Source organism: Folsomia candida, unplaced genomic scaffold, assembly GCF_002217175.1.
Source record: "Folsomia candida strain VU population unplaced genomic scaffold, ASM221717v1 Fcan01_Sc002, whole genome shotgun sequence".
In the NCBI taxonomy this organism is placed as follows: domain Eukaryota; kingdom Metazoa; phylum Arthropoda; class Collembola; order Entomobryomorpha; family Isotomidae; genus Folsomia; species Folsomia candida.
This window is the reverse complement of record NW_019091194.1, coordinates 19,129,844-19,153,318: the sequence shown is the minus strand read 5'-3', so window position 1 is coordinate 19,153,318 and position 23,475 is coordinate 19,129,844. Positions and strand designations below refer to the sequence as shown.

The 23,475-nt window shown below is 38.6% G+C and overlaps 3 protein-coding genes across 3 annotated transcripts; 1 reads left to right on the top strand and 2 right to left on the bottom strand.

Annotated features, from left to right (window-relative positions):
• Positions 1-8,901: 8,901 nt before the first annotated feature.
• LOC110843863 lies at positions 8,902-10,856 on the top strand. The gene is made up of 5 exons (XM_022089911.2): positions 8,902-9,341; positions 9,976-10,115; positions 10,186-10,350; positions 10,417-10,554; positions 10,632-10,856. The coding sequence occupies exons 1-5, from the start codon at positions 9,257-9,259 to the stop codon at positions 10,653-10,655; spliced, it is 552 nt and encodes a 183-aa protein (XP_021945603.1). The 5' UTR covers positions 8,902-9,256; the 3' UTR covers positions 10,656-10,856.
• On the bottom strand, positions 10,819-11,700 carry LOC110843864. Its single transcript, XM_022089912.2, has 2 exons — positions 11,359-11,700; positions 10,819-11,265 (listed from the first exon to the last, which is right to left on the bottom strand). The coding sequence occupies exons 1-2, from the start codon at positions 11,560-11,562 to the stop codon at positions 10,969-10,971; spliced, it is 501 nt and encodes a 166-aa protein (XP_021945604.1). The 5' UTR covers positions 11,563-11,700; the 3' UTR covers positions 10,819-10,968.
• Positions 11,701-17,531: 5,831 nt separating this feature from the next.
• LOC118434662 (helix-loop-helix protein 3-like) lies at positions 17,532-23,005 on the bottom strand. The gene is made up of 2 exons (XM_035848701.1): positions 22,428-23,005; positions 17,532-19,207 (listed from the first exon to the last, which is right to left on the bottom strand). Exons 1-2 carry the CDS (start codon positions 22,782-22,784, stop codon positions 18,650-18,652), a joined length of 915 nt encoding a protein of 304 aa, XP_035704594.1. The 5' UTR covers positions 22,785-23,005; the 3' UTR covers positions 17,532-18,649.
• Between the last annotated feature and the right edge of the window lie 470 nt (positions 23,006-23,475).

Below are 23,475 nucleotides of genomic sequence, written 5' to 3'. Positions count from 1 at the left end.
TATATTATTCTTCATATCTGTGCTTGGACGAAATGCCCTTGGGATTTCGAACCAATTTCAACACATCGCTTGGACTCAGTTTTGAGTTGGAGATTGAAGCGGTTGATGGATTAACTACGGTTCGAGATTCAGTGAGCATTATGATTGTCAAAGTCACAAATGCGATTGCTAATACCTAAATAATTGCAATAAAAGTTAAATTATAAATTGACAAAATTTAACTGGACTGAACTTTTACCCAGAGTTGAGGTCCAAATTTATAAGATATCATTGCGTAGTCAAGTATTAAGTACAAATTTTGATGGTATTACAACTCCGTGGTTTGCTATGGACTACTCTCTAATCCGGTTGATGAACTCGCTCTTGAATATTCTCAGAAATCTCATTAGTCTTTATTGGCTTATGATTAGTGTCCGTTTCTCCAAGGTCAAATCCAACCGCTCTCAGGTTCATCTCCTTAAAGACACAAATAATTAAAAGTACTGGTCATTGAATTGTAAGATGAGACTTGTTAGCTGACCAGAAGAGACGGGTGAAACTGGACGAGAGCCAGAACGATTTGTCAACGGTTTTAAATATTACTCCGTTGGGATTTCGAATCCTGCAAAATCTGCTATTTACTAGCACTCGCACTTTTCTCCGCTTACAAGTTTAAGCTGGATTATGAGCATTAGTTGTTCCAAATCCATTCAAATTGTTTCAACACGACTTGCATGCGCTTTTACTGCTTCCACGTCGACCTCCTCCCTCCCGGTCTAATCACACTTTAATAGGATGACCAAAACAAAGGCATTTCCATTTCGTAAATACAATGAATGAGTCAAGAAGACGTATTTACAATGGATTTATTTTATGGATTTCACCTTTCGTAAATTTATTTGTTTCCTAAAAGCTTCGCAGTGCCTGGTGACGACGGTGGTGATTCAAAAAATAAGGAAACGGTCCAGTTAATTGATCCCGTCCTAACTCACTTTCCACCTCTTTAATGAAGTAAAAGTAAATATTCCATTTGTTCCCGTAAACCTCAAAAAAGGTGGATTAAACAAAAACGGGTCGGAAAACACATTAGAAGAATGCTTCCTCCAAGAGTAAAGTGGCCTCAACACATTACCACCACAAACACCATCAGTTCTCATTCAATGGACGGATTTTCTTCACTTTGCTTTAGTGAAAAAACGCAATAATTCAACAGGATTTTTGAGACCGTGGCAAACTATTAGTGCCATTTTATGAAAATGAGGGAAACTTACGAGTAGTAAGTCGCGATGCGATATTAACGTTGGCTACCTTTTCCTTTTAGAATTCTTTAACCTTGTTCAAATAAAAATTGTCCATTTCTCGACATAAATCTAACTCACTCGGATCGTCCATAACTTGGAGCAGACATAGAAATTATAAACTACTGCACGGTGAGTTTAGTCTGTAAAACCAATAGAATCCATTCGCCATGATTTATTTGGAAGAGATCATGAAAGAGAACTAATAGGACATTATTTGGAGAGAATGATGATAATTTTATTCCAAACGATATATATGCTTCGTGGGTCTTGGTTAAAAGAAAGGTAGGCAAGCATATAATCCAAGTAACCGGTCCTTCTCTCGACCGACACATCTTCTCACCATAAACGACGACAATGTTTTAGTCGCCCGTTTTAAATAGCTGGGCGAGCAATAATTTAAAATAAGTGAACCTGACCTTTCTCATCGTGTATGTGGTCTAGTCTACTCTGGTGAGAAGAAATATGGAGCAAAAACTATAAATTTCACGCTCCAGCCACAAATTAAAGTATGTATAACCAATCAGCACCTCAAGAACAAAAAATAGTAGTAGCCAGTGACAAATTATTATTGTAATGTCCATTCCCGTTAGACATAATGAACCTTCTGGTCCCTGAAGGCAGTGATTTCCCAGTGTTGAATATGCACACATTGTTATTATTACATTGGCTCCGTCAAAGATTGTAGATTTGTAGTATTTTTACACCTCAACAACAACTAGATTGGACGAATCACATATCTTCTTGGACCTCTTTTGTGCTTTTACCTAACGACCCCGAGTACGAGTTGATTTTTCATTTGTTTTTGAGAAATTGAAAATGTAAATTCATCTGCGTCGTTGTTACCATTGCTTTGCTCTTCGTTACGTTTATATCGTCCTCATATTTCCCATTACTGTCTGCATACATAATATTTGGTGTTGGTATTAAGCAAGAAATGAGACCGGAGCTAACAAATCCACGCATGAAATGAAGGGTTTCTCCCTTTGTTTTTCTGGGGAAGGTGAAGGGGCGATGCCTTGACTTTCGGGCCATGACTAATTTCAAAGCAAAGGCATAATAAAAGTTGCTGGGCACACGATCCGTCCCTTGGTAAATATTCAGACTAGTTGTGGTATTAAAACAAAGGTAGTAAAATAATAACCACCAAAGGTTAACTGTTCTTAATACGCAATTTTCTCTTTTCAATGTTGGGGTTCGTCCGTAAAAGTCAGACTTGGTTTTGGGTGTCCATCATAATGCCGGTATTGACGTGTGTGGTGTACGTATTTACTGCGAGTGAGTGTGTGTGGGGTGTGAATGTGAAGGACACCACGTCCAGGGGTCAGGAATTATTATTTTTTCTTGGAACGGATGAATGCAGACTTGACTGACCTCATCGAACTATGACTTGCAGATGATGGTGAAGCGCAAAATGACCAATTTCACCCATGTAATTGAGATTTTAGTGCTGTTTTGCCCAATGTACATATGTAAGCGTTTACATACGTACAAATCGATCTGGGTGTCAAATTATTCGTATCGGCGTGTGTTCTGGAATTGCATTTTCAGGAAATATATATATGACAAAACCTCCACATTTTACACCAGTTTTCTAAGTGGAAGTTAATAAAATGCTTTATTCGTCTTATTTTTTATATAAACGTGTCCTAATTTTTCCAACGTGGGAGTTTGAGATTGCTGCACAAGTCTAGACTTTCCACAGAAATAGATTCCTATAAATTAATGCGAAACGTCAAATAGATTACGTACATTTTTGATAATCTTCTTCTTCCTCATTGTCCTCATTTTTTCCTTCACCCACCTGGATACGTATTTATGTCACAACATTTGCCTTCACTAGATTAAGGGTTATTTATTGCGAGTAATTTATGAGCATTATCAAGTATGTCTAAACATGCCCAATCCCACAAGAATCCTTTCTTGAGATTTATACCAAAAGCTAAGTTCATCTCAAGATTCAGACCTTGGCAGTTATTCTTCTTGCCTTGCTTTGCTACCCTTTCTCCATCCAACACAAAAGACAACTTAATATACTTAATCGTATTACGTTCTCATTCGAGATACGATTTGAATGATACTGACTTTTGCCTCGATCGACGTAACGGACTGATCCCCTTTTCAATGACCTGCCTTAAATCATTGGGAATTATTACGTCTCTGAAACCGAGTCGTATCGTATCCCCGTTCATTATTTTACTGAACAATAAAGCCGAAGAGAACGGTATTGTGGTACGGACATTCAATTGAAGACACCGGAAATGCATTTTTATCTGTTCGCTCCAGTTGAGCACATTCTCCTCATTAATTCATTGACCAAAAACTCCATGCTCAATTGATCCATACCTCGTCTCGTTTTAATTTAAGCAACAGTTTGTACGTAAAGGGGTATTTATAAGTGATAGTGCAGCCATTACATATATTTCAAACGTGATGTGAGTGAGTGATGTTTGTCAAGTGAACGTAACTTTATTGCTCGAATGGGATTTAAAATTTCAATGGGATGATGATGCGCACCTTCATTCATTCCACTGGGAAAGACGGAGGTCGAATTGCAAAGAAAAAATTTTCCCATCATCAATTCATCCAATTCAAAACGGGGTTTTTATTGTCTAACTCTTGGACAAACTTCCGTTTTGTGGTGTTTATGGTTTCCCTTGAATAAAGAGGAGCAAGATTGTTCTCATGTCCATGCGATGATCAGATCACCAACGGACAGTTCTGTCTGGTTTTTAAGGCACATTCTTGATTTAAATATTACATCAGCATGAATTTGTGACGATCGAAAACTTTATTTTATCGATTTTTTCAGGTTTTAAGCTGCGTTTATCGTATTCCGGAGAACGGAAGAAGGTAGTGCACATTATTGGTTTACTTTGACACATAACGGTTCCATTCATACGCGACAGATAATTTTTTTTTGGTGGAACGATAACATTGACATGTGCGCATGAATGGTGTCCTCCTCCTCCTCCCGTCGTGCAATCGATGTTTATTCAAAAAATGTGAATCATTCTAATCTATTTACGTCCGTATATGTATGTAGAAGGGAAAAATAAGCTATACGACATGTGATGGAGTTTACCCAAAATTACGGTAACGGTTGTGCATACGCAGTCACTGGAGGTTTTTTTATGAATGATAACATGAACAAGAATCCACACGAATCCGTCAGTCTAATCTAATTCTAGCTTATTTTCGATTTTACCATTTATCTTTATATTAGTGAAACACTTGTCCACAACACCCGGTGCTGTATGCATTTGTAAATAATTATTTGAATGGGCCCGATTTGAGTCGAGATCGAGATCCATTATTATCGTCAAATTAAAGAAATTGTAGGTGTGTAAATGTGAGGTTAACAAGGAATGAGTGATATAGAAAACAGCCACCCAACGACACACACCTTCATCATCATCGCAGTCGACATTATCACAGGACCACCACCACCACTAAATTTTATGGCAAGTAAAGGGATAAAGATACACCGCTGATGATTGGGATGGTAAAAACAAGTTTGTGGACAACATAACGGTCCCCTGCTAATTCACATCCTGTCCAATTGTCCACAGTTCATCATAAACTCGGACTTATTGATAAAAAAGAATCCAGTCTGGTTGAGTGTATCGTTGCGTTGCGGTGGTTAGTGGGTGGTTGGTGCCATCAAGTATTAGTTATGCCGCTGGATACTAATACATAATTAACAAGACAAGGTGCTTTTTTCTAGCTAAACTACCAAATAAGTATGCCATTGAGGTTTCCACATTTTTTTGGAAAAACTATTCGTTTGGCAGCATTAAGCAGAAGATAAAATTGGAAATTACATGGATTGCATTACATTAAACGAGAGACAGACAAGCATCCACGCCACGAGAAGAATAAGGCTCAGGCGTCCGTACAATGGCCGACCGAATCTAAAGGGAATTAATGGTCAGGTTCTGTCCATTGTCTTCCTAAGAAGTAAAATAAATGAAATGAATAAAAAAAAATCTTCCTTTATTTCCATTTCTTGTCTCGTCTGGCCTCGTAAAAATTCGTTTGTTTGTACTCATCAGAAATTTCATGGTATGGATTCCCGTTAGCATTTCACACTTGAATTGAACTATTCTCCTCTTCTTTGAGTCCCCCAAGAACGGGGAGGATCATGCCCTTCCTTGACTTGATGCCCTATTCTATCTACTTTACAATGAGAAATGAACGGGTCTTTCTTGGAACAAGGGAAAACACACGAAATAATAATACTGATAATGATACTGCTGAATAATTCAATTCATATTTTTCTCCAAAGAAATCCGCTTGTCATTCACATATCAAGATTCGATGTATCAATCAATTTGCATATTAAGTTTCAAGATGTTCCACACACACAAATAAATATAAACACTCGGGAATCAATGTCAACAACTGACAATCTTCTAAAAACTTGTGGATGGATGGATTGATCCAAACCACAAAGCAAAAGGTGATACGCTCTTCTCAGCTGAAAAATTCAGTTTTAATCCCTTCTAATGAATTTTGATTCATTACGTGAAAAGTACCGCTATACATACACCCACAGAATGGAAGATCTGCTGGAGGTTGATCAGCAGGCAAGGTGCACTGCCTCCTTTATCATGTTGTGGCCAGAGTCCCACAAATTTATATGCAGGATTTAATGAAAAATGACCTGATGGGAGAATTGTTTCTCATCAAAATGTCATCACAGACAAGGCAACTGCATGATATAAGTGGCTGGCTGGCTGGCTGCTGGTTGATTATCATGATACTTGACAGGCGTCCGGAAGGGGGTCCTTCTCACGTTTGATCATCAGTGGTACAGCACCATCTCACTTGTCCAGCGCATCCAATCTTATGTATTTTTTGAGATGTTGAAATAAATAAAATACAATAAATTCACACCACACAATAACATCCCACAGAGATGCAGCAGAGTCTCTAATTTGTACCGTTTACTTTTTGTACATACATGTTGCCGACATGGGTCGAGAAATGATACCTTCAACAGTTCTCCCTGCCCAAGAAAGAATGAAATGAAGGTAGCGTGTAAATTTGAATAATGTGGAGATCTTGGTTTTGTTTGATGAATTGAATTATTGAAAACAGATAAGGAAGAATATTATCATACGGCTTTGCTTCCCTGTACGAATGAGGATTGCTGCGCGTTCCCTGTATAAATATAAATTCATCCCGAGGAGCGAGATGAATGCACGGGAAGACTTCCCTCGGCTCTTTTATCCAGAATAATCTTGGCCCTTGATCTGAGAATCAGACAGTTCGAAATACAATGCGATGGTCAGGGATGAGAGGGATGGAATTAGAAAAAAAAACAGAAACCGACGGATTACAAGCCAAAAAATCTTTGGGGACAATCATCATAAATTTTAGACTAGATAAAAATGTCATTTCTTCTTACGATTTCATTCGCATATTTTCAACAAGTTGTTTTGTTTGTCAATAATCTCCTCGAGAAGGTATCCCGAGCTTAATACAAATGCATGTTTCGTTGTGATGGGATTACGCAAAAAGTAAGACAGAGAGAGATGAGATAAGATGAGCTGAAGAGAGGACAAGATTTTGATCATTGGAGCACAATGATACGAAAGAGATGAGACTATCTCTTGGCATGAATCTGTTTTTCCTTGCATGGAACGAGAGATGGGCCATTGCTCGCAGGGCTCTTTTTTGTATTGTAAGAGTAAGGATCATCCCGAACCTTGTTGTTGTTCACACTCATGTTTACTTGTCATTAAAGCATGTCCTTCTCACCGGGGTACAAATGACACCGTTATTTCTCCGGGGGCATATTTTCACTCTTGTGCCTGCTCATTATCTCCTTACTTATCCCATCACACCTCAGTCAGACCAATAAAAAAGTGGTGTGTTGCTCCAACACGATCATTATTTATGACCACAACGGCAGCATTCCAGCAGCAGCTTTCGAGGCGACACAGTAAATATTTCTGGTCGGGATTCATCATCCTCACTCGGGGATGATTATTATTGTGGCGTGATTATTGTGATGATTTTTGGTTTGGGGAGAATGAGAATTCTCACCTGGACTGAACTGGTAAGAGTACTTTTGGGGGTTTGATGAATAATAACCTTGTTAGTCAGTCAGTCACTTTGCGTTGTCTATCATTAGGAGAAAACGGTTGATAAATTTTAAAGTTGATTGCATTTGTAAAGTCAAAGCAGCATTGAAAGCGTATACTTTTTTAGTGCATAAGTATTAACCAAGCGATCAAAGGGATGGACACAGTTTATACCAAACTACATACATATTCCATCACCAGGCTCTTTGCGGGCACACAAGTGTGCATCATTTCCTGGAAAATCAACAATGACAATCCAATTTGTTGTAAAAATGACGATGATAATATTTAATGAGACGATGAATGAAAGGGCTATTACGTAATGGAAAAATAGTCACAATGAAAGAAGACAAGGGGTTTTTAAAGTGGGTGAAATTAGGTTGTCACGTTTTTGCACGTAATTTTGTTCCAAATAAATATGTAACATCATCTCACCTGTCTAATTTTTGCCAATCGTGCTAAATTAGTAATTACTTATGTTAGATACAGCCTCTTCTTTGTCTCTTAGATTCTACTTACATACAAACAAAGTCGTACATTTATGCAGTAAAAGGAACACAAAAACTCAGAAGGAGCACAATCTTTAAATTTACACTTTCATCAAAAATCCAGTTTTTTATTTCGATTTTTACAATTTTTGTATTCTGTTATTGTGTAAAATATTAACCCATAAACAAAATCCTTGTCATTTCGGTTAAAATTTGCCAATTTTAGGGACAAGCTCACATGCTAAAAGAGATTTGACACATTATCCAGACTTTATATATGTATTATCAACCGACTTCTGTCCCAAGCACGTGGAAGGAAGTTTACCAATGTACACCATTATCCTTACTGGAACATGAATACAGGTCATGTACAGACATATCACACCATAATGTCATTCTAGGAATTTAGGTGTCACTCCGTTGCTCAATAATGGTCAAGCATATTTACATGCATGGAATGCTTCCAGCAATTTCCAAGAGATATCTACAGTTACAAAAAAATGTATCCGATGTCATACACATATCGATAATACATACATACACTGAGGTAAAACCGATATGTACTCCCCCACTCTGCCAATAAATCCCTCCTTCGATATACAAAAGTCAGCATAAAGAGAAACTTGACACAGAAACGGCCTGTTGTTCGACGGCTATTAGTTGCCGAAGCATATTTTGGCATGGCCGGAGAGAGAGCAAGAGAAACGGTGAGACAAGCCGTCTATTGCATGACTAAATAAAATCGGTCGGCAATAAAAACTGGGATTTGTGTGTGTGCAGTTATCGCAGCACACGGAAATATGAGTTGACTTTGAGAGACATGGAATGCCTCGCAAAAAAAAAATCCGTCCATGCATGGGTTTAGTTTGAACTGTCCCATATTTATGCATTACTTGCTTACTTACATAGCTTCATTTATGACATCACCATGTTTAGTTAACCGTTTGACAGGAAGGATTATGTAGATGGAACTAAAACTGGGGTCGTCACACTGAAGCTTATCATCCAACAGGGTGACGAGATATCTGCGAAAAGCAGGAACATAACATAACATAACAAAAAACCATCATTTAATAATAATTCTTAGTCAAGGTTCGTTCTTGTCACTATTTTGCTCAGTGTGTCATCAAGTGGTTAAAGCGATCCATTTTATAAGCACCTTATCAGCAGCCTTGGGCCCCTCGCGGTTATCTATCGCTGTGTTTCTCGAGTGCAGAATTAACCACATACATATCACACCTCGATCCCATCACTCAACTTGTACATACATAGTTCAAGTGTTGAAGTGTTGACGGTTTCAGTGTCGGTTTTTTTCGCCGTTATTTTATTTCACGTTTGCATTTTATAATTTTAATTTGTCAGCAAAAGTTTTGTGGTTGTGAAAGATCGGATCGTAAAAATGATTAAGAATACTGCAGACCCTGGAGAAGAAGCGAAGAATGCTTTTATGCGAATCCATTTCGCAAAGATTAAGCATAATAAAGGTAACAAATTAAAAAAATTAACGAAAATTGGTAAACTTATTTTGGAATTGAATGTGCAATAACAAGTTGCAAATTGTGAGGTTTTTTAAGAGGAGGTAAAAAAACACCGAATAAAGTCGCATTAACATTGTGTGTTTGCCACTCCCCGCAATCCAAGGAGTGAGTGTGCGGAAAAATGTTTCAAATTACAAGATTAATTACGACCATGACCTTATCTTCTGAACCAAGGTTTTTGGATCCGACTATCTCGACCAAAGTTTTTCATTCGAGAGAGAATTGTGTTCTTCAAATTTACATCCTTTTGATTTTGATTGTAATCAAATTTTCAAATCTGGTATCTATAAAAAATTAAGGCTCATAAGTGATTTTGGTTTTTGTTCTGATTCATATAACAAAACCAAAAATAATGGAGATTGGTTTATAAATGGGCGACTTTTGATATACTTACAAATTTAAGAGTGGGTTTTATACGGTGACATGTTATATGTGAGGTAGTGGATCGAGGTAAATATTTCTGCGATGTTCCCGTGCAAAATTTTCCAGCATAAAAAAAATTGGAAATCCCACATGCACTCGGAGCCGAACCTTTATCATTTATTTTTCAAATTATTAACTTGTTATATGTAACTTTCAGATGAAGGAAAGTTTGAAATTATTGACAATTTCAAGGCACTAAGTTTTACCACTGTAACTGCTCCTCAAGATTCCAATTACATGCTTATTCAAGATTTGGAGGAGGACACAGTCTTCAGCATTCTTAAAACAGGAGAGTCGGTTCGTGTTACACTCACCATATCGTATTTAGCATGCTTGATTGTGACAACTATTGATGCTCTTTTCGCAGCAATTCTCTATACGATCGCCATGGGCGGAGATTTTGGGAGAGGTCATCGTCGACGAGAAGAATGGCCAAGCGGGTCCCGTTTGTGTGGAAATATTTACCAAGGATAGAACCGTTCGACTTCAAGCAGCTAGAATGCAACAGATTGAGAAAAGTTCGGAATTTCTGGTAAATTTTGTGCAAAATTATACCTACAAATGATATCATATTCCTCATGTTATTAACGTTTTGCAGGTAACTCACACAAAGTCGGGAGACGTCATTGGAAGAATCAATGCGGTTCCGAAGCGTTCAAAAGCTGTAGTTTCTATGCAGCCTGAATTAGATGTTCTCCACCGTGTTCGTATTATTGCTACTGCTTTAATTTTGATGGTGAGGCTAAACACACATGCACATAATTTTAATTGTGGTATTGCATGCTAACCTTAAATTATGGTTCTGATTTTCAGCAAATCTATGACAAGGCCTGGTGATTTTTTTGCACCTAAAGTATTTCGTGCTGTTACTACGTACATATGTATGTGCATGTGTATATATGTAATGCATGTAGTACAATATGCAATCTATGTATGAATGTCTTACTCCATATATGAAATGCAAGTACCTTTAAAACAGAGGAACAACTACTATACTTGATTATCATAAAAAATAAAGTTTACTTTGTTATAAAATGATATAGCATTGACAATATTTTCGTAGTTTTCTTAAATTCTAGAGTATAAAAACTGTTACAAGACTGCTAATACTATGCAGGATTAGAAAATTGTACCATGTAATTTTAAAAGTTTAGTTCACATTAAGTCTCATCCGTCTGCGATGACCACCTCGAGATTGTCTGTTGTTGTCCAACGTTCTCCTCGCCCTGGAGGCCTTGATGTCTTTGACCGTTTTCCCATTGTCGGCGCAGATTTCCACTCCGTCCCAAACCAAGCTGATGACCTCGGGCTGGGGTTCGCCCTTAAACCACGAGATGCGGAAACGGAAGGTGACCAAATCCCCCTTTTTGATTTCGACGTCGTCCTTGCGACTGCGGAACAGGGCTTTTCCCTGCGTCGGGTTGTTGCTGATCCAAATGCTCCACCCCTGAAAAACCAGGAGAAATTGTCATTTAATATTTATTCAAGTCTGCACATAATTTAATGGGGAATTAAAGTTAAATGTTTATTAAATGCTTACCCCGAGGAAAGTGAACTCGACATCAGTCGCCATGTCCATGACCCATTCGCCGGAAAAGTTGTGTGGTGCAATGAAGGAGACGTTCGCCAAGTAGTTGAGCAGGCCCTGGGACTCGATTTCGACCACGTTGGAGCAGTTGTGACTCCAGGCACCTCCCACCATCAGCACCAAGATGAGGCTCGAGAAACCCGAAAAAGTGTTCATCTTGAGATTTTGTAGTAAATATGTGGTTTTTACAGTAGATATGCTGATAATTCGTTTGGTGTTCTTAAACAAATTTGCTATTACAAATTGTTGTTGCTCTTGATCAGATAGCTCAGAGATTGATGATGAGACTGGTGTTGCTGTGACTTCTTTTTATACGCGGCCTCAGTAGGTACATATTCGGGATTAATTGCCATAAGAAGATCATCTTATTATTTGCCAAGAATTATTTGGAAGCTGTTGTTCCTCGCGTATATTTTTCTCTGCTTATCAACCTGTCAATAACATAATCGCTTCACCTTTAAATGCACGGCGTCTTATTCTTATTGCATCACCAGAACAGCCTGGACAACTAATTCATTTGTTCCCCATGATTTCTTAACCTATTGGTTTAGCTGACACACACCACACAACCTGGATTTCGTAATCAAATGCTTACTTACTACCTAAGAATGTGTGCTCTCAGAGTCTCGTACATATTCCATACGCTGCAGACGTGATGCAATGACACACCTCCACGAAACACTCCTCTCTTTCATTTTCCATCGGAGATAATCCCATCGTGATTTCACGACGAAATTAATTAGGGATTAACATGTTTTTAAGAATAAGTCATGAGTCGACCAAGTGAGTGTCACCACCACATAATTAATCTTGGAAAATATTTTCCATCCTTTCGATATTGTTCGCATGGTGGGTTTGTCCGGAGGAACGTCTTTGACACATATTTTTCCATAAGCAACAAACAACACATTTGTTCTGTGTATGCTCAACCTCACACGACGTGGAAAATTGTGAAACTTTTTGATAATGGAGTCCACATATCACGAACAGCTTATATAAATTTGTTCAGTAATAATATTGCGCAACAGAGGACAAAATTTGGGTAGAATACGATGCTTAAGCAAATATAGTGTCCAGGAAAATACAAAAAAACTCAATATTGCAAGGTAGGAATAGCCATCAAATTAATACTATTTTTGGTTACATATTAATAAACTTTATTTGACTACTTATGTACAAGGCGAGGAAAAAGTTCAAATATGCAAAGTGCAACAAGACAAATTGTCTTAATTACAGGATTGTGAACATTATTATTCTTCGCCTCAAAGCCATTTACTTGCAGAATTAGACTGATCCTGACAAGTCGGTGGATGAGCCAAACTTTCGTCTCGACATTCCAATCCAAAGCCTTCCTTTATTGTTTTCGAACCAAATCCATATTCGATGTCTTCGTACTTGAGTCAGATTGGCAAATGAGGAAGAAAAACAAAAGGCTTAATTTTGTGTCAATGTCCACAACCCTCATGAAAATTTCCAGGTTGTTGTATATACAATTGTCTGTGTTATTATGTTCGATTTGCAGGCATGTTATTATTACCAGAGTGAACTTTTTACATGGTAAGTATCATAAACATACGATCTCATCACCCCTCCTTCTCTTCCTCCTTCACTACCAATTACGCTTAATCTCAAGTTTAATTGGATTTTGGAGATGTCACTTGTGCTTATTTGTGTACCTCACTCCTCTCCATGTGTGGGTACCTACGTGAGTTTGTTTACCGATCAAAGTTCATAAAACTGTTTATATTATGTACACAACCTCGTTTAGTCCACTGGTTACTTCCGTTATTTTACCCGGATGAACTGTCAAGGGTCGCATCTTTTTTTCAATTTCGTTCCCACAATTTAATCCCAATTATTCGATCCCCAGAATATTGTTGAGGAAGTAGGATTAAGAATTTTGGTGAGAATTTTACCAGTTTGTAATATCCACATGTCTGCTGGACACGAAAAAGGAGAAAAACCTGCCACACCACGTAAAATATTCCGACCCGTTCTGGCATGTACCTGTGTGATGCCATAAATTCCCTCCGATTTTGTTTTCCCCTTTATATTTTTCCCCATTGTACTAAATTGTGGAAGTGGATTGGAAGGAGGGACGACGAGGACGGTGAAATTTTCTAATGAGTTCCCACAACATCTGCCACCACTGCCCGTGAATGGTGTGATAATGCAAATACATTCCGGAACACAGGTTTTTCACCAGAGTCTCATTCTTCCTTCCTTCCGCTTTCCTCCTTTTTTATTGTGCAAGACTTAAATTAATGGTGAAGTGGGCCGAGTAAAAAGTGGCAAGGAGGAATTAATGAGCACACATGCATATACAAAATTAGGATATTATGGGGATGAGTTATCTCTTAATTTCTGCTGTGAGTACGTATGTAACTAGATTCGTATTGGTATTTTATCGTGTTCACTAAAATCTTATCCTGGGTAAGACTAGTTAAATAACAAAGTATGTAAGTAAGTCATAAAAATGGCTCGCAGAAGAAGCCTTTAAATTTCTCACGGTGATAACATAATCCACCCTTTTCCATCTAAAAAGGGCTCATTAGGTGAAGGAAGGAAGTCTACCACCACGTTTAATAAGAAACATACTGCTGAATAGCATGACAGACGGAAGGAAGTTGATTTTTGCTGATGTTGATGTTTTGGACAAAAACTTGCTCCAAGTCCATCTTTTTCTGCAGTGCGTTAAGACCCCATGAACCCAAATTCTTTGACCACATGTTCCATCAAATTGTTCTGCAGTTGTGGTATTTCGACTGAACAAAGTACTTTAAAGGCACGTTTTTTGCCCTTATTTCACGCTATCATTATGACAATCTTGATCAGGTGCAAGAAATTAGAATTTTAATTTGAAACAGGTTAAAACTTCGGTATCTAATTCACTCGGCATGATTTTGTAGGCACAAATTTCCAACCAATTCAGCACCACTAACACATTACGTCTCCTAGCATAAAATTTCTTACATAAATAACGCGTACCGGTTGTCACCAGCCGGTCATGTCTTGTTGGTATCATGCTGTTCTTTACATTTCGTACGTACGGCGACGACACGGGCCCTTCAAGAGTTGCATTCTCCTCTCTCCATATCCGCTCTAATCCTGCTCACCGGCCTTTCCTTCTCGTTCGTAAAATTGTGACTTCGCCTTGATCTTGGCTTAGGAATGAGAGACAGATTCAATTCTGCACCAAAAGCCAAACCAAACCGTGGCATCACGGTAATCTGGCTAATAAACCTATCAACGATGACAACGACGAGGAAAGATTTACAATCGGAAGTGGTTCCATTTCAAGTCCGACCGATGTGGCCATGCCTTTTTTCAAAATGTTTTGTCTTTCCATGCATCTGCACTTTACTCGTCTTTGTGCCCTGCTCCTGGTACAGATCCAAATCTGCTCTGGTTGATGTCATCATCACCGCGTCGTCCAAGTAAAGAATGAGATAAAGAGTTTTTGGACAACGAGAAGCAGGCCCCCAATTTGTCTCCGCCTGGTAACAAGACAATAGAATGACAACAACTAGCCCAATTTCTGAATGAATTGCTTCCACTTTAGATAAGAATACAAACAAATAATGAATCTTGACTTGTTTCTTTATCTGTTGTGAACTATATATTATTGTTGCAGCAGCGCGACAAATAATTAGTCTCCAGGTCAAATGAGAGAGACAAATTGTACGAAAGAAAGAGAATAAAAGGCCGGACAACGATTTTCTGAATAGGGACTGACGCTACTTTGTGCAAGATGTATGTGAAATGTATTTGTCCATAGCGGAATTATTTTGTCAAGCATTTCAAAAAAAAACTTTGCCGTTACACTTATTGACTTTTCGTTAAACAAGGTTAAAACACAAATAATGAAATGTAAGTCAACAATTATTTCTATTTACACAGAAGCATCTGCACGCAGCAGTCCCGGTATGTCCGTATGCACAGTGAGTGAAGTGCAATGATGCCAATCGAATACATGTAAAGCCGGAATAAATGACTGAACGAGCAGGATAATTGCTATTGTCCAAAATCGTCAACGTTATTATTAAGCAAGGAGGGCAGGCAGGCAGGCAGGAGGCGTTCAGTTATCTGGAGCAGCAGCCGTCTCATAATAAAAAATAAGGGGAACAACCTGCGACGAGGGTTCGTGGATTAATTCAAAATTGGTTTTGAAATACGTGTTATCGTAATTTGACGCACATGACGAGTCGAACAAGGTCCCGTTCTTCTTGATATTTTATAATTAGTGACAAATTACCCATATGCAATTCCGGCCGGCTGCTGGTCGGTTGCCAATCGGTGGCGTGGCCATGCATGCTCTGTTGAGAAATTTGGCTCATCTGGCAACAATATTGCCATTTAATGAGGTGAATGCTTGAATTCACGAGTTAAGTGGTAATACCGCCAACAAGTGAGGCGAATTAACGTCGTCATCAAATTATGTGTACTTGTAGTTCAAGACCTGCCACATTTCCGTCCCACACCGGACAATAATGTTCAGTTCCACCTCATCCATTTATTTATCTGCATGCATGCCATTACATCTGGCACCTTGGCTTATCTATCGGAGGAAAAGCTCATTGAGACGGAGTCACGAGTTGATTTTCTTCTCCGTCCTGTCAGCAGCCACGCGGTGGCATATGGCGAGTCCGTGATTTATCTGTCCAGGTAAAAGTCGATGATTCACCGGGCCTGGAGGCACTTATTGTCCTAGGCACCTCGCCTTTAATGAGCCATCCACACTTGTGCCCTCCAATGAATACGTAACGGATGTGCACGCATCATTTGAATAGATTAACAAAATTCGTAGTAGTAAAATTAGGTTTCAAGTATAGTAATAGCCGACTCTTAACTCTTTCGAGTCGGCCGAATTTTCATTGTTTTAATTAATTGGGTAATGTGTGTTCCATTTCTCATCACACCGCACATCTGTTTCTTTCATATGCATAAGTCTCCTCTCTCAAACTAATTGACGGCACTTGCAGTATTTTTCATTATGACGGGCAGACTATGAAAAATTTATGAAAAACTTATTCTTTTTTCAGTCATGACTTAATTTGAGAAGCAGACAGAGAAACGATCATCGGCGAACTTTGACTTCACGGTTCAAAGGAAACGAATAAAAAGGTTGGGATTACCGAATCGCGTATTGATTGAGGCTGGTCATGACATGACAAGCGAAGACAAGTTGAGTGACACTTTGCTTCGCGATAATCGCTGAATCATGCAGCAATTCTCTCCAAGGGAGGAAGGAAGTCGAAAGTTATTGTGCCGTATGACGAAAGAAAAAATAAAGACGACGGTTTTTTAAAGTTTAAAAAGTCAAAACTGTTTCCTATCCAGTACAATATCGGTCGGTCTTATCGGTTACGAGACAAAAAAGCCACCTGAACACAACCCTTCCTAAATACGAACGTGTGTACATGATATAATTTTGAGTACACTTTTTAACAACGATTAGTCGCTCACAGCCAAGAAAGCCAAAATTAGAACGACTTCCCTTAACTCCCACTTCTCGATATAAGCATTTATCTACGTGTTTTACTAGAGGAGGAAAACCAACAGGACCGGAGGTTCTACAAGACGACGTAATGTCGATGTGACGATAATTTGTTTGAACAGGGCAAACACAACAATACCACCACACACCACATACGATAATGATAATTGTTGTGATTGTAATTGGGGTCTGTCTGATGTGCAGCAGGGTTCTGATATGGCACGAGTGGTGTGCCTTGCATTGCGTGACTACTTTTCAACTTTTACTTTCCTTGCAGATTAAGAAAGTAAACAATGTCGAGTTTGGGATGAGCATTACAGGAAATTATTGTTCTGGGGAAGGAATGTGTGTAACATATTGTTCACGCGAGAGAGAGGCAAAATAATCGCTTCTTCACATCGCGTCTTAAATTATAGGAGAAGGAGGTAAGTAAATAAATAATTGGGTAAAAAGTAAAAGTGAGACATCTTTTTTTTCTCCGGTGATGAAAATGTTTCAAAATTTGAAAAGGGTAAACTTTAATCTGCGATCATTACTAATTAGGATGATGATGTTGTCGTCTCGTTAAGATTTGGATGGACGGTTAAATTATTGGAGATGACTTTACCACAAGTTTCGTTTCGTTTAGTTTGAGTTTATTTTTACTATGATGATAATGATGATGTGATATCATGACAACAAAAATTAGCTATTCTACTACTGCTATGTAGAACTGGTGCTACTAAGACATACATACGGCTAAAATTAAGTACAACATACTAATTACACTTTATTTTAGGCATTCGCCACGACTGTATTACTATTTATTCTAACAACTCACCACGTACTTGTACTAAAGTCCAGGTTAGGTCACAGGTACAAATTAATATCAAAACGTAAAACTAACACAAAATCCTGACAGGAGAGGAATACATAATTGTGAGAATTTAGCTACAAATTAGACTCTGTGTAATTGTGTGTAAATATTTTCAAGTTAAAATCTCTAGAGATAATCGTGCCGTTATCGTGTTGGCCCTCGCTCGATATCTTAATTGCATGAATACGCATACATTCACAATAATTGGTGCTAGTTTACACTTGGTGTTTGTTGGCTGCTGCTATTTACAGAATAAGCGTTTCAGCTTTATTTAAACCCTGTTTGTTATATTTGTTCTCGTGGCTGCTGCTGCGTAAGAATATGTTTAACGTGCCGTCCTCCTCCTCCCCTCCAAGTGCGGGTTTAAGTGGGTGATAAAGCCAAATTAGTGCAATGCAAATATTTGAAAATCATTACTACATAGTTTAGACGAAAGTGGTAACTTAATTTGCATTTGTGTCATTACAATACCCTAGAAATTTCAGTGCTGTGCAAGTTTTTCTGACTAGTTGAACTATGCATTATAAATAAATGTGCTTGTACCTAATAAATTATTCAATACTCGGTTCTGAAAATTGCAGTGTATGTTTGGCATTGGGAAATTGCATGAATTTAGTGTGCGACTAGATTTAGAGTGAGAAAGGTGCAAAAGTCGTTAATTAAAATACACTTATCTAACTATATTATGCTAATAATTATTATGTTTAGATATGTATTGATAATAATGTGGCTTAAACCCTGCAGAAGATTAGTCCTAAAAGAATAATACCTTAGGGAAAACTGAGAGCAGATACTGATTTGGACTCGCGTCGTCTCAACCAACCCATTCTTCTACAAACTACTGGTTCACTGTACTAAATAGATATGTATATATTCCATCTCCACCTTTTTCATACTCGGTTGTCCGTCTCATCCAGATCTGCTGTTGGATCTTGTCCTACCATAACGATAAGAGGATTTGAGACACAAATTCCCTGCTGCTCGTAGCAATGCGCTCTTTCCTGGTCTTGCTCCAATTTCACGTCAAGATGCAGATTTTCATCATTGTTTTCATCATTGTAACCCGTCGGAGGAGAAGAAGAAGACGACGAAAGAACAAGTCTCGATGATCCAAAAAGGTCGCTTTTGTTTTGCAGTTCGGTCTGATCACCGAGCGGAGAGCTGGCATGGCTCGTCGACGTAAAGTCACCCGAGAATGCGGCCACCAAATAGTCGTCATCCTCCGAGGAGAAACTGATGGATGTGGACGATGGGGAAACAGAGTCCCCCGATCGCAAAGGCAGCATCATGGTGGACGACCCCACATCGTTGAATTCGTCATCTTGCAGAACTCGCTTCATATTTCGAATGTAATCCAAAGCACAGCGAAGAGTATCAACTTTGGACATCTTTTTCATCCGGTAGCTTTCTGGAATGTGTTGACGGAGCGTTTGAAAGCCTTGGTTCACCTACGAAAGAGAGGACAATGGATAAAATCAACAAACATGAAATTCACTCTTCAAGATATCCCATAAATAAATATGCATATTGTTATTGTCGCAAAGAAAGAGAGCATTTTGTCGCATTTTATCAAAATACTATCACTGTAAGCTTTTGAAGAGGAGAACACTTTACAATTTCTGAGACATTTTTCTTTCCACGAGTCCGTTCAACAAGTGTTCTACCAGAGCCAAGCTATTGTCAAGATTTGTTGACACATAGGTTCAACTGGAGACAATAAATGTACAAAATAAATGTGTGCATGCACGGTAATCCAATTTGAATGCATGAATGTTAAATTTGTTTAAAGAAGAAGGCAAATACTTCGAGTTTGTCCAAAGTTCCAAAGTTCGGAACGAAATTGCGCAGATTGTTTTACATTTGGTTCCAAGACCAAGAATATGGAAGGCAAATCCAGTCATCAGATACTTTACGGTAGAAATTTTCTACACAAAAATCACCACAGTCCAACAACTTGTAAAGTTGGTGTGCAGCTTTTTGATCATTTTTCTTTGTATAAAAGTCCATACGGTTCAAGATAATGAATGGCTCCTGAAAAAGAGCAAGTAACAAACAATGCCGGGCGATAAACATCCATTCAAAAATTTGATTGAAGGTTTGAATTCAAAATTGAAACACTATATTTTGCTTTTCCATGTTTCACTTTCTTTCTCTCAATTGTTATATCTCGTAATCTTATAAACTTTGAATTTGAGCCAACCAAACCGACTGTTGATGATATGAAATTGCACAATGCACAAGAAAGCGCACTATCTCCGTACGTATGTACATATGTAAAGGTCGGCTGGTTTTTCCCATGGCAGGCGCCAGTCCAGATCAGGTCAGTAGTCGCAGGTCTCATGCTCATTGTTACGAACTGGATTCTTTTTCTTGTATCACTTTGCATCATCAATGCTCGCTTCTTCTTCTTCTTCTGACTGACTGGGGCCTGGACTTCGTCGTGGACCTTTCTTTTCTGGGGTGCATGCTACTTCACAGGTGAGAACAATCTCGTATAATGATGGGACGGTGTTTTGGGTCACTTTACAACAAATACATTTACTCCGTGCCCTGCCTTGCTGCCCATTCTTCGCCTACTAAATAACTACTGGATGGACTTGGAACTCATTTATGAATGTGATTCATGGCATTGTTACGTTACGTAATGGGCAAAACGGAGAAAAGTAAGGTTCCTGGTTATAAGATGATGCATTTAATGAGTAGGAAAGGAGATAATGGAATGGTTTGTAACAATCAAGAAGGAGCAATGGAATAGTTTTGGGAAACTTTTAACTCGACTTAACCTCGGAGGAACAAGACAGGACGATTTATACAAGGAGAAAATGGGTTTCGGACTGTCGAGTGCCATAGATATCTGCAGTCATAGTGGAAATCTTCCTCCTGTAGATGCAGGAAGTAAGAATGAGAGCCTCCAACAATAAAAAAGTGGTCCATTCACTCACTCAAACTCATTGAAAAAAAAACTCTTCACAAAAATTCATTCAACTTTTTGTTGCAAACTTTTTGTTGTCGCCTTTTAATTCTCAAATGTTACACTTTTTCCTCCTTATTACGAAGGCAACGTGCAGTATCGGTTTACAAACTTGCGCTTTTTTACTGCTTATGTGTCTTGGGTGCGTGCTCTTGTACTGTCACAAGTTACATATGTATTGTTATATGTAGGTTTTCATGCTTATTGTTCACTCCCAGCTTTTTATAAACTTTTCTCCTATTTTCACTCAACAATTGGATGCAATGGAAAAATTGAATCACGAATGAATGAGAAATGTTACAGTTTTAAAAATAAAAGTGAAAATGGAGAAGACACAAGAAGAGGGAATTTGAGACCTCGAAGCTGTTTTTTTATGTAAACTTTGACTGTCAGACTTTATAAAATATGTATATCAAATTTATTATTTTGAAAGCCTGCTTTTAGATTTATGTACCGTTGCCCAGCCGGCCATGTACTTAAATTCAACATTGAGTTCTCTCTCATTGTATCAAAAAAGCTCTTCAAATATGCACATTGAGTTATTTTAAATTTTATCCAAATTGTTTTGTTCGTAAAAATAACACAACTCGAGACTAAAACTGGGTGGCCTGGGCCAAGCTTTGCGATAAAAGTATCAAAAAGTTGTGGAGGAGAAGAAAGACCTTCACATTTGTTGAACTTGGACGTGAACTCGGAGAACAAAAAGATGAAGTGGTTGAAACTCGAAATCAGAGTAATAATAATAAAAATAATACTATTCTCAGGCGAGTTATTCAGTGTATCATATCATCAAAAGAAAGTTCTTTGGATTGAAAGGTCATGGTGGCAGGGTTCCCCGTCTCAATCTCGAGAGTGGGTTTGGGTAATGGCACTTGAAAGATGCAGTACAACAACTCGAGTCAGAAACAACAACTGTAAAAACACTCCGGATCCGATACAAAGGAAGCAAGGAAGAGAAAGAAAAAGAGAGTTTTATATTCAATTAAATGCTTCCATACTCGACTATTTTTGGAAAATGAGCAGAAATGGAAACGTAAACGCGGTCACGAAATGTATTCAGTTCTAGCACTTGAGTTTTGAGAAGTGGTGTGTTGATCCATTCTACAACTGGAAAGATTTTTACTCTAGATTTCATTGAGAAGCTATGATATCACCCGTTTGTTCATGAAAAAAAAATGTATTTTTTAAAGTGTTGGAGAAATTAGGGGCGAATTCGAGGTAGGTCTTTGCTAAGCTGTAGTTGCATCTATTGATTTCTGTGCTTGTCTTGTGCCCGTCTTGAAGAGGACCCTTGAAATTCATGCTCATTGTTGGAAATGGGTAAAAATTGAGAAAAGGAACTTTTTCTTTTTCCATTCAGGTAAACCGAGTGCAGTGACAATAATCACCAAGCAGACACCCACCCACTCCTTGAAAAGAACAACTTGAGATTTTTTTGTATGCATCTCCTCCCTCACTTGCTGCACTTTTGCACAACTTGCCACCATGTTACCCGGTCGTCTCATTCTTTACCTTCGGTTGACAACAATGGGTGCATGATATGTTGCACCGCCACCGGAACGGTCCATTATCAACACAATAAAATAATGGTTGCAAGGGTCAACCTTAAGGAAAGATTTCATGACTTGGCAGAGTCGAGGTGACCAAAATACAAGCAATTTCTATAGAAAGTAGTCTCAAGGAAAGAGGACACAAACCTGTTTCACTCGATTTCTCTCTCGAGCATTCCGCTTGGCCATGGTGGTGGGGGCTCGTTTGGGTGCGGTTGAGTGGCTGATGTGACCACCACCACTTTCCCCACCGGTAGTTCCACTATTGAATCCCTCCAGAGGAGGAAGGAGAGGACTGTTCTTGAGCAACGTGGTCAGTTGCTGGTTGCTCAGTTGGCTCACGGGGAGTTGTCCTTTCTGTCCCAAGATTCTTCTCGGGACGATAAGCCCCCCAGTTTCTCCAGTCGCAGTGGAAACTCCATTGAGACGTTTGGGTTGGAGTATGTTGCTGCAGTTGCTGTTGTTCGAGTACGGGGACGACGAGTACTTTTGCGTGGTTGACATTTTCACAGAAATTTTTTTCGAAATTTGTACCCAGAAATTTAGATTTATTTATGATGGAATGATTCGATTGAAAGTAAAAATTACTACCACGGTAACTTATTATTCCGTCCGACGAAGTGGGAAGCTCGGGAAGGAATGACCCAGTTGTATGTGTAACCGACTACCGACAAAATTTTTCCCGCATACCGCACCGGTGTTTTCACCCTCTCGCTCCCCAACAAAATGTCCATATGGTACATTTCGGAATTCATAGTCTCCTTTTCCCTGCACACATTGCACCGCACCATATTCTCATTATGATTATTTGTCAGCCCATCCGGGTTTCACTTTATAACCAGCCAACTGACTCGGTCATTTGTACGTCGACTGCTGCAATATGCATCCTCGCACCTCTTCCGCTAGTGGAAAAGGGTTTTCATTCCAACCACATTATTCCGATACATCTCTGTACCCGTAATTATTCAAGTCTTGCCATTGTTTTAAATATGCATGACAAGTTCATACAAAGATGTTCTTAACTGTATCCTCGGTAGTAGCTTGATGATCTATGCATGTACGGCTTCAATGGTGGTGACCTGAATATGATTACGTACGTATAAACCATTTATACTTTTAATTCGATCGAATCCTCGACAATTTCTATATTTACCAACGAAACCATTATTCAATCAACCCTTTCAGAATGCCTACG